The 11593-nt window shown below is 44.9% G+C and overlaps 2 protein-coding genes across 4 annotated transcripts in view; both read right to left on the bottom strand.

Annotated features, from left to right (window-relative positions):
• Positions 1 to 2865: 2865 nt before the first annotated feature.
• On the bottom strand, positions 2866 to 4136 carry LOC144390457 (stonustoxin subunit beta-like; the record flags this gene model as incomplete). Its single annotated transcript, XM_078096953.1, has 1 exon — positions 2866 to 4136. A coding segment is annotated over one exon (624 nt), but the record flags the coding sequence as incomplete, so codon positions are not given.
• Positions 2866 to 11593, bottom strand: part of LOC144390289 (protein NLRC3-like) — a 44260-nt gene continuing 35532 nt past the window's right edge. For 2 of the 3 annotated variants that reach the window (XM_078096776.1, XM_078096778.1), the window contains 2 exons: positions 11074 to 11247; positions 2866 to 4296 (listed from right to left, as the gene is read on the bottom strand). In XM_078096776.1, coding sequence (XP_077952902.1) covers positions 4203 to 4296; positions 11074 to 11247 — 268 coding nt within the window. In that variant the 3' untranslated portion in view covers positions 2866 to 4202. The remainder of the gene's footprint in view (positions 4297 to 11073; positions 11248 to 11593) is intronic. The other variant, XM_078096777.1, reaches the window with a different exon arrangement.

Raw genomic sequence — 11593 nt, 5'->3', positions numbered from 1 at the left:
TGTGGTCGCAAACCCTGGTCTATTAACGTTAAGCACGCAACGTTTTCTGACCCCAGGCTGCGCGCCCACCTACCCGTTCTACCGGATGATTACAAACATTGAAGGGGTCTATTCCTCAATGGAAACAGAACAAACTCCCAAATACAACAGTAACAAGCAGCATGTTGATGTATAAGCTGAATATCAGTTAGCAGAGGAGCGTTGGGGACACATGAAGTCACTGGTGACCTCTCTGTGACCTCTGGCTTGGGTTAGACCACTTCCTGTTCAACAAAGGAGACGGCGGAATGAGGATCATCAGACTGTGTGGTTAATGCTGCTAATCACCACTCTCATTCATTCACATTGATTTATTATTAACATTATTGTTTAATGTTTCTTTTGTAAAATGGGACATGAGGTGTTTCTCCTAAACAACCTCCATCAGTCCATGTATGAATGTGATGTGATTTCCTCTGAGCATAATACTAATAACTCTGTAGTACCTTGGATGAGCTCGTAGATGTTGCAGTAGTTGGTGCCGTGGTCTTTAACGGCATACCAGGTCTCAGAGATGGACATGGCCTGGTCTTTCTCCCTGTCGCCCTTCACTCATGTGTCCCTCAACAAAACATCTCATGGTGGAGCTGAATAAGAATTCACTTCATTATTCTGATGTTACCAACAATGGCTTGACAGAGAAGCACCATCTTCTCCAGTATGGTCTGGTATGTATGCTCCAGAGTCCAATCTCACATGTTGTACTAATGGACACTAGAAGACCACATGTTCATTACATAGCTCTTAATCCATGGACAGGATGAGACGTTTCACCATTTCCATCTTCATCAACATCATCGTCGTCATCGTCTCGATCTTCATCATCTCCAATTCGTCTCCAACTCTTGGACGTCTGGTTCCACTTCATCTAAAGAAAAGCATGTTTGATGAGCACACTCACCCCGTCACACTGCTTGGTTGTTGAATTTATCTTCCTGTAATTCTCTTTGTAACCATTTTTAAAATAACCAATAAAGTTCATAAATCTGGTAGATGCCTTCAATCTCAATCTCCTCAAGAGATTTTCCTTCTTCCAAGAGATCCTTTCTCCATTGCCAGGAGAAGCTTTGAGATTTTTGACTTTTTCTCAGACACCCTGAAAAGACAGAAGTGTCCTCTGACGGGTAGAAACACGCCATCAGCTTGTGTTTGTCCTCCAGTGTGGAGAAGTATAAAGTGAATGTGAGACAGTCGTGTACTACTGTATTCTCCCAATGAGCCACATGTAGCGTCTCGCTGTGTGAAAGAAGAATACTTTCTAACTCACATGATTGACACAAAATGCACCCAAAGCATCTTCTGCTGTTGGAGCAGCTAAATCCAGAAGGTCAAATGGCTCTGCTTCACTTTTACTGGGACTTTAAGGGCCGGTTAACTTGTAAAAACCCACATATGGGGAATAAAAGGGAACATAAAGGCACCATTGAGCGCCACGGCCAACAAGAATCCCCATATTGTACGTTATCTCCTGGCCTGAACATCTCTCCTTCACAGCAAACAGGCACACGTGTGGCCTTCCTTTCACACTCATGTTTGTAACTCTGCAGCTGCTTCATGTGCTGGAGGAAGGAGGATCATCCAGAAGTTCTACATTCAGGCTGCCTGTAGTATTGTCACTAACTTCTTTGTTCCCCACATGTCACACTTGCTGATTGACTGAGCTTCAGATGCACGGACTCACTGTGGAACTCAGGCCCACATGGGGAATGAGTTCTTTCAGTTTGGATGCTTATTGACAGGAAACAGCAGAGAGCCGGTTAGCTGAGCCGTGATGCACAGGCTGAAGTTCTGTACCACAGCCTCACCAGACACCGACTTTGGTTTACATCCATAGATTGGCCTTTCCCTGCCATTGCACATCTGGATGAGCAGATGTACCAAAGGCATTACATCAAGTTGGATAATCAGTGTAAAAGCATCACTACAGAATATAGTGCAGTGAAGGAGCAGCAGGATGCACAAACCTACATATCCATGAGAGATGGATCTCACAGGTTAGTCGGCCTTTAAAGGTCAGTTACCTTTAACTCTTCAAGAACGTTGCAAACCAGCATCCGGAAGCTTCCCATCAGGGAGCCAGGAAGTAGTCGGTGACGGTCCTCATGCGTTTGTGCGTGAGGAGGTCAAGCCGAGCCATGAAACCTGGAGAAACGTCCACATAGAATCACCTTGGACCTTCATATCAGCCCTGGACATGGCTGGAGATCAAAGTGACCTACGATGAGTTTGACACACCTGCTTTAGAGCAGAATGAGGATGTACTTTATTGTAATCATTTCTTTCAGCTACAATAACCATGTTATTAAGAGATGGAAAGTTAAAGCCGTTCCTCTTTCTGTCCACGCTGCACAACGCGTGTTTTATTGCATTTAGTGGCAATGCTGCTGCTGTTTGTCTTTTATTTTGGCGGGAAATCCCATTTAACACTTTCAATACTCCACTTTGTGAGGAGATAAACTCCACCCTGTTATCAAATGTGTGCTTGTGCTTTGTGTGTTTTTGTTGGTGACTTAAGTGTGATATTTGGTGCAGAATGAAAGCTTCAAGTTGCACCTGAAGTAGCGAGCTCAGTAGTTTGTGTTGTTGTGAGACGGCTCTGCGTGAAGGTTAATAAGGTTAATAAAGCAACTTATTCATTACTCATTTCTTTATTTACTCACTTCCTTCTTCAACATGCTGCACCACCAATGTTTCCTCTGTGCTATTGACACAGCAACAGGGCTGTAGAATAAATACAGATATTATGGAGGAAATAGTACAAAAGTCAATAGTACATCATCTTTAAAAAGGATCAGAGTATTTCATGTCAAAAGAAATAATACAGCGTGTTGAAAGCATCTTTATTTGATGGCCTGTTTAAACATGTACAGTTGTTTCCAATAAAAGTCATTTATTAACATTAGAGCCAAACAATTCTATTTCTGTTAAAGTAACACATGGAGTAAATGTTGTAAATGACATTATAGGGAATAAAAACACAAGTAACGCATATTCAATATTTCCTTGAGAGGTTTGCTGAACCATTAAAAAGCTTCTTGTTCAAAACAAACCTGATTATGTGAAATTAGATTTGATTTCACTCAACAGATTTAGAAAGATTTGAAGTTAAAATGGGCTCAAAAAGAATTACACGTTCATATTTTCCTTCTTCACCTTGTTTTTATTATTGCTGATGAAGCGCACACACACATAAGGACACATTTGTCTCACATGGGGGGACAGATGAAAGAGCGTCTTATAAAATGTCTTCTTGAACACATAAAGATGAAGATTAAAGCCTAATTAGGAGCCAATATCTAAATGATCATCTATTGATTGAAGGAGCACAGCAGCATTAAGCTGAGCTCTTTCACACTTCCATCTGAGTCCCAGAGAGCTGTGGACCCCCCAGAGTCCAGACCAGCTCAGGTACCCCTCACCTGCTCCACCTGCATCTACACCCACATGAACCACCATCAGCTGTACAGACTGAACTATGTGGTGAGCAGAGAGGAAGGTTCTCCACCAGGAGGAGACTCTCCCTCCTGAAGAGGACACAGAGACACTGAGGAACCAGGAGACCAGGACCCGAACCCAGGATAAAGAGGTTCAGTGAATGTGGTGCTGAAGGTGTGGAGGTGGATCAGTGTGTCAGAGGAGACTCTGTAGAAGGACAGAGAGCCAGCAGGACAGTCCACATACACTGCTAGTCTACCAGAGGAGGAGGAGGAGGAGGAGGAGGAGGTGATGCGTGTTACTGTCTTATTGTGCCAGACAGAGTAACCTCCATCAGAGCACATCAGACTCCAGGACTGATCATTGCATCCAAACAAACAGTCATCACTGTTTCCTTTCCTCCTGATTCCTCTGTAACTCACTGATACATAAACTCCTCCTCTCCACTCGACCTCCCAGTAACAGCGACCAGTCAGACCAGTTCTACACAGCAGCTGAAGCCTGAAGTCAAATCTGTCTGGATGATCAGGATATGACTGATCCTCCTTCACACGTGTCACCTTCCTGTTGTTGTCAGACAGTTTGAGTTGTTTGTTTACTGTGTTTGTGTCGATTGTGAGTTCACAGGAATCTGATGAGAGAACAAGACACAATACAGCTGCAGTTATTAATCATGTGTTCATCTACTGACACGTTGATGATGACGTCACAGAGGTGAATGAGTGATGTCACAGTGTGAAGATGGTTGAATCTTCATGAATCAAAGCACACTTACACTTCCTCAGACCTGGTCTCAACCATCGGACTCCATCAGGCTCCACCCTGAAAGGAGGAGGGGGGTCAGAGCAGCCTGGAGACATGGACATTACATCACTCTCACACACAGCTTTGTCCTTCATGTCCACATGGAGCACCTCTTCTTCTTCTACCACTACTTACAGACGACCACAGACTGTCAGTCAGGCGTCACACAGCGACGAGGTGCTGGAATATATTCATGAAGAAGATGAATGGATAACAAATAAGAAATGGACCTGTCTTTTGAACACATGAAGGACGGCAGCGGATGATTTTCCTGAGACCATCTACCTAAAACTACCACATCATTTCACAAATATATGCAAACTAGCAACCCAAGTTGATCGGCTGCAATCTGCCGTCCCTGCAGGACTTGTTCGCTTCCAGGTCTCTGAAGCGAGCTAAAAAGATCGTGGCCGACCCCTCCCACCCCGGACATAAACTGTTTGTGCCCCTTCCATCTGGCAGGAGGCTGAGGTCCATCAGGACTACGACCTCCCGCCACACGAACAGTTTCTTCCCGTCGGCAGTCGGGCTCATCAACAGAGCCGGTCCCCCACTGCCTGACTATAACACTCCACCGGTCACTCCCCCTCACACTGCACATGCCACTTTAACTGCAATTCATCACTTTGTCACTTTGTTTCTTGTCTGTTACTTGTTTGTTAGTACACTTTATGCTTAATATTTTTCTTCTTTACTTTTTAATATTTACATTTTTATTAACTTTATTCTCTTGTTTTATACTAACCCATAGCCTTAGCCTTATTCTACTAACACATTGCATTAGCATTTCATTCCACTTTATTTTATTACTTGTGCACTGTTGTCTTGTCTGTCTACTGTCGCGCACTAACCGCCAAGACAAATTCCTTGTATTTTTGACATATTTTGGCTAATAAATGTTTCCTGATTCCTGATTCCGGAAGTTGAAGGGGCCAGGAGGGGGCGCCACTTCCCCGTCCTGAGGGCAGAACAGACGTGTAGCAGAAAAGAGCTGCTGCACAAACTACCAGAGACGTCAAAAGTCTTCACATTCATTACTCAAGTACAAGTATAGATACTCGGCTTTAAAAAGAGGATCGACTCAAGCTTTTTACTTCAGTAAAAGTATAAAAGTACTGGTTTCAAAACTACTTAAAGTGTAAAAGTGAAAGTAAGGGAAGAAAATGTACATCAAGGACAAACTCTTAATGTGTGACCTCGCTCACAGAACATGTCAGTCCGTTACAATATGATCGAAGCTGCCTTCAGATCACATGACCTGCCGTTCAGATGATGGAAACATGGCGACATTCAGAGAGGAGACGCTGAGACCACAGAGGGACAAATGTGTCCACCCGCATGCTGCAGAACCTAAACACATAAAAGCAGAAGCCATTTTCCAGTGAGGCTGAATGAGGCGAGTCGGAGGACGTCCACGTTGTCCCATTGATCAGGTGGACTGCAGTGTCTCCCCGTTGTACTACTTCATGGGGGGGCACCCCTGTTATAATGATGGAAACACTGAACTGGCTTCGGTCGCTTATCAAGACATCGGCCAAATAAGCCGTTTTTCAGACTTTATGAGCAAATACAGAATCCCTTTGTGTTCATTTCTAAAGCCGCATAAAGACACACGTCACTTTATTTAAGGCGCTGCGCTACTTGCAAGTCGCTGTGTTGTGGCAGATTCTCCATAAAGGTAGAAAACAACAAACTCATGGTCATGAAGGTCCTCATGTAACGTTACGTGGAATCTGCATGAGGAGGAGGAGGAGGGTCCATGTCGCTAAATACCAACTGAGATCGGCTTGTGGCTTCTGACAAAGGATCCTTCCACCGACCACTTTTCACACCCGCCGTCGCTCTGATCTGCAGGCGCATGGCGGAGAAAACCAATCGGGTGTCTGGATGCTAAATGTTCATACTTCTGTTGGGCCTCCACCCTGCTAATGAACCTCACCACGTGTTTCTTCACTGAGGACAAAGGAAGAACACAAACATATAGGGGTCCCCCGTGGCCTGATGCCAGGGGCTGATAACAGGACCCCTGCAGCTCTCCAGACCCCCTTGGCCATAAAAAGAGGACGTACCAAAGAACACCGAGCGCTCCCATTGGCCGAGGACAGTGACATTTATTTATGGACCTCAAGTTCATAGGAAGAGATCGCGCCAAAGGATCGATCTCTTTCGCCTGACTTCCCGTTAGTGACAGATCGAGACAACACAACGTTGTTTGGTTTCTTTTCTTTCCCTCCAATTCCCAAGTTTCAGTCTTAATCTCGCTGGACGAACACAAGACTCGCGCTCCACTACGTCCCGCTTCCTTTTCCCTTTTGATTTCATTCCTGTTGACTCCAGAGGAGCGGAGAGACAGCTGCTCTCTGACCCCCCGCCGCCTCTGTTCCCAACGAGAAGTTCGGACCCCACGGCCGAAATCGCCTTCATCCACTGAGTTTCCCTACGCGGAGCTCAACTGTCCTCAGTCAGCTGGAAGCTGATGACCAACGCCCATCAAACAGTAACACTGGTTTTCTGGGCAGACTAATTTAGCGTGTTGGTATGAACTTGATGTTTATTTGATTTGTTCAGTCATAACTTGGTACGATAGAGTCCGGATCAACGAATCCGCTACCTTTGATTTGTGTTTGAATGTGTACCTGCAAATGTCGTAATGTCCCCTGTTGATCTGATGCTGTGATACGTTTGCTGTAAGAGAGTGAAAGCGCCGACTGTGTTACGCTGTTGAATGATTTCATGGTCAGAATAGTTCCTTATTTTCTTTTCTTTTCCCGGGTCTCTGCCGTGAGATCCGTTTGCCTGTGGTTTCATTTCGTATCGCCAGCCACATCGTTGGTTCTGTAACTGCACACACATGGATCCGACCATCCTGATTCACGTTGCTGATCTACGTTCCGCTGGTCGCGGGACAGAATCTCCTCGCGCCGCGTCTAAGTATCCCCCCCTCCTTCGTCCAAGCCGTAGTCCCTAGCAACAGATAGCGTTGCCATAGCAGTGCAACTGTCGTCTTCCTCGTTGCTTTAATACAGGGGTGTCCAAAGTACGGCCCGCGGGCCAACTGCGGCCCGGGATCCATTTTTTATTGGTCCGCAGCAAATTATAAAAATAGAATGGAATGTGGCCCACACATGAAACTTGCCCTTGACTGTATTGTAGTTCTTAGTTTGACCAGTAGGTGGAGCTACTCACTAGCTGCAGTCCTAATGCAGCTTTTCCACAAAAAAAATGTTTAAATAAAAAAATTCTGCGACGACAAAATGGCAGAACCAAAGAAACGCAAGATAGCAAGTGAATGCAGAACATTTCAAACACGGTGGGAAAATGAATATTTCTTCAAAGAAGTCAAGGAGAAGTGTGTCTGTTTGATTTGCAATGAAACGGTTGCAGTAATGAAAGAGTCCAATGTACGACGACACTACGAAACCAAGCATCCGACCTTCACGTCCTACACTGCTGCTGAGCGAGAGGACAAAGTCCAGCACATGGCAGCTAACCTGCAGGCTCAACAACAGTACTTTTACCCTGCTAACAACACACAAGAAAACGCTACAATAGCTAGCTATGAGGTAGCTCAACTCATAGCGCGCCGCGGGAAAGCTTTCTCAGACGCTGACTTGGTTAAACAGTGCCTCATTAAAGTCGCTGGAATAATGTGCCCGGAAAAGATGCAGGAATTCAACAACGTGAGCATGTCCACAAACACAATTGTGCGTTGAATGGAAGACTTGTCAGCTAACAAACAGAATCAAGTGTCACATAAAGCTTGTGCTTTTGACTTTTACTCCATTGCATGTGATGAAAGATGCAACAGACGCCGCACAACTGTTCATTTCTTTGCGGGGAGTTGACGATGACTTTTGCATCACGGAGGAGCTGCTTGATCTTCGGAGTCTAAAGGGCACAACAACGGGTGAGGACATTTTTGAAGCCGCGTCAGGTGCAATTGACAAGATGGAACTTAAATGGGACGAGCTGCGTGGAGTTGCAACGGACGGGGCTCCCGCTATGACAGGCGAGCCCAAAGGAATGGCATCTATGGTGTGCGCCAAGGTGCCAGAGAGTGGAGGCGAGGCTGTAAAATTGCACTGTATCATCCACCAAGAAGCTCTCTGTGCCAAGACAGTCCAGCTTGGCGATGTGATGACCACAGTTGTGAAAACTGTCAGCATAATTCGAGCACGAGGGCTCTATCACAGAGAACTAAGCTTTCCTATCTGATGTCGATGCTGAATACGGGGACGTACTCCATCATTGTGACGTGCGCTGGCTTAGTCGCGGCTCCGTGCTGAAACGGTTTTATTCCCTTATTGCCTTTCTAGTTGATCTTACTGGTCATCTGAACTCACTGAACAAGAGCCTACAAGGCAAAGACCAGCTTGTACCACAACTTTCTGTGCGAAGCTTCGTCTTTTTGAGACACAACTACGCAACTTCAACCTTGCGCACTTCCCTACGCTGTCCAAAATCAAACGTGCTCATCCAAAGGCCGACCTCTCTGCTAAAAAGGGGAAATATGTTTCTGTGATCACAACTCTTATGACACAATTCAATCAGCGCTTCCAAGATGTTTCTGTCATTGAGAAAGAAATCAAGCTGTTCTCAACTCCCTTCCTGCTGGATGCAGAAGAAGTGGAAGAGAGTCTGCAATTAGAACTCATCGAGATGCAGCTCCTCTCCCTACCCGACTTCTACCGGAGCTTGGAAAAGGCCAAGTTTCCTCTGATGCGACGCCACGCAAAAAGAATGACCAGTCTGTTTGGCACAACATACATATGCGAGCAAACATTTTCTCTGTTAACTCTGAACAAAAGCAGATTGAGAACCAAAATGAGCGACAGCCATCTCTGTGATGTCCTTCACATCTCAACCAGCAAACTTACTCGTGACCTGCCAGCCGTCCTTCAGTCCTGAGCAGCATCACTGCTCCCATTAAGTGCAACACTGTTCCCATTGTAGGCGAGTTCAAATATATTACACAGTATTCATGTGTTCAAAAGCCCAATTACTTAATAAATGCAGTCAATTAAAGTTGATAACATTTTCTAAAACACGTTAGCTGATGAATGATTTGCATAAGTAGGTTAAATAAAGCCTTCCCTCTTTATACAGGGCTGTGAAGGGGGTCCCCATCCTGACGAAGAAGCAATCTGAGGATGAGCTGCCAACCCTTTTGTAAAAAAAATGAAAACCCATTAATGGAGACATGTGATTCATGCAGTTTTTTCTGTAAGTATAATAAATTATCAAGCTTAATTTACCTACATTTGATTGATTTATTTGTATTACTGTTAATACACTAGAGGTGATATACCTTAACTTTAGTGAGCGGCTCAACCTTTCACATATTTTTCTGTATGTGGCCCTCAGTGAAAAAAGTTTGGACCCCCCTGCTTTAATACGTGGAACACTTCCTGCATCTCGCTCTCGCTCGCCCCTCGCGTCCAGTAGTCGTATTACACCGTTTAACGTTCCCGTCTTCCTCGGTGGTTTGATTTAACGGTCTCACTTCCGCCCCGCTGCTCTCGCTCGCCCCCTAGTGTGATAACCGGCACTCCGCTTGTTGTTGCACGCAACCGCACCGCCGTTCCCGTACACACACACGCACACACGCACACACTCTGGTTTTGATTGCTTAATCAGTGAGTAGGTTTAAAATAAGTGTTATGGGGATTGTTGGTTGCAGTTATAGGTGATCTTGATCGGTGTTCCTGTGAGTTAATAAACCCTGTTATACTTTAAAGAACCGTTTTCCTGTGTTTACTTGTGCATTTATATGGTGGTGAACGTTGACATACATCGCCAGTGCTCGAACGTAACTCCTTCCAACATCTTCACCCTCAAGGAGAGAAGATCAATTATGAGACTTGATTTATAGTATTGGTTATTGGTCCCTGTTAGCTCAGGGTGGTGCCCCGTTATTTATTCATTCTGAGAAGTATCTTAGTGATTATTAATAATTCTATTAATGTCCATAAGTTAGTTCCTCATTTGCTAGTAACCTAATACGACCCCCCTAGCCGCTCCCAACACTTCTCATCCAACAACAATCACATTCACTCCATCCGGATGGCAACATTTATCTGGATAGGGTTTTTTTGGTATGTTCTGTTCATTTCTACGATATAGTTGATACTAATTCCAGGTCCACCATCAGCTGTTGGTTCTTCACTGAGCGTCTGTGGCCGACTGTCACCTGTAGCTTCAACAAGTCCACTCTTATCATCCAGGGAACCGTCTCTCAGTGCAAAGCACCAAAAGCAGGTGAAGCTGAACTCCTTTAAAACACCAAACGTTCCTCCTGTGATGATCCATCAAGACGCTTTGAACAGATTGTTTCTCTGACTGTTTGTCTCTTAATAATAATGTCTGGACTAAAGGACAAACACACACTGGAGGCAGAGGACCATCATCTAAACATCCAAGTGTTGTTTGAGTTGTTAAGAGCCCACAAACCTGCAGCGTGACCACGTTGACTCATATCAACCCACCATGATGCCGTCAACGTGTCAGGAGACACTGTCCTCTCTTATAACGTGGAGACAAGACAAAGCTCCAGAAAAACAAGGTTTTCATCACCTTCCTCCCTGTTCAGGCTCATCATGGCTACTGTTCCTCACTACTTCTGTCTGTGTTGATGGTCTCATGTGGGACACAAACAGTTTGATGAGTCTCTGGTAGTTTGAGGTCAGCTTGGTGTGTCAGGGTCTTATTAACCAGGCTGACAGTGGGACAGAGAAAAGGTTTCCAGCTCTACCTCCTCTACCAGACTGATGGTCTGTGGCTGAAGCCTCTTCATACCTGAGAGTCTCCAGTCTCCAATGAGGATCCTCCAGTCCAGCAGACAGCAGCTTCACTCCTGAGTCTCCTGGATGATTGTAGCTCAGGTCCAGCTCTCTCAGATGGGAGGGGTTGGAGCTCAGAGCTGAGGCCAGAGAAGCACAGCCTTCCTCTGTGATTAGACAGCCTGACAGCCTGCAGACACACACAATAACACACATGTCACATGATGTGAGGGAGCTGTGAGGGCTGGAAGGTCACTGCAGTACTGAGATACTATCAGGTACAGAGGGGTCACATTAACATGGTTACTGACTGGTTTCCAGTCACAACTAAACACCCACTAATGTACATCAACAACCTGATAACATTACTACTAACTCTAAATGTCAAATATTTACATTATATTGAAAATAAACACATTTTATGGAAATAGTTGGAAAATACATATTTGATTTAAATCATGGAAGCAGAAAGAATCTTATGAAGGTCAGAAATGTACCATGGATGTAAATAAAGACACCAAGTGGACTTTAATTGA

The sequence above is a fragment of the Gasterosteus aculeatus genome, chromosome 21 (assembly GCF_964276395.1).
Source record: "Gasterosteus aculeatus chromosome 21, fGasAcu3.hap1.1, whole genome shotgun sequence".
Taxonomy (NCBI): domain Eukaryota; kingdom Metazoa; phylum Chordata; class Actinopteri; order Perciformes; family Gasterosteidae; genus Gasterosteus; species Gasterosteus aculeatus.
Note: the sequence above shows the minus strand (reverse complement) of the source record. Positions and strands in the feature narration are given on the sequence as shown.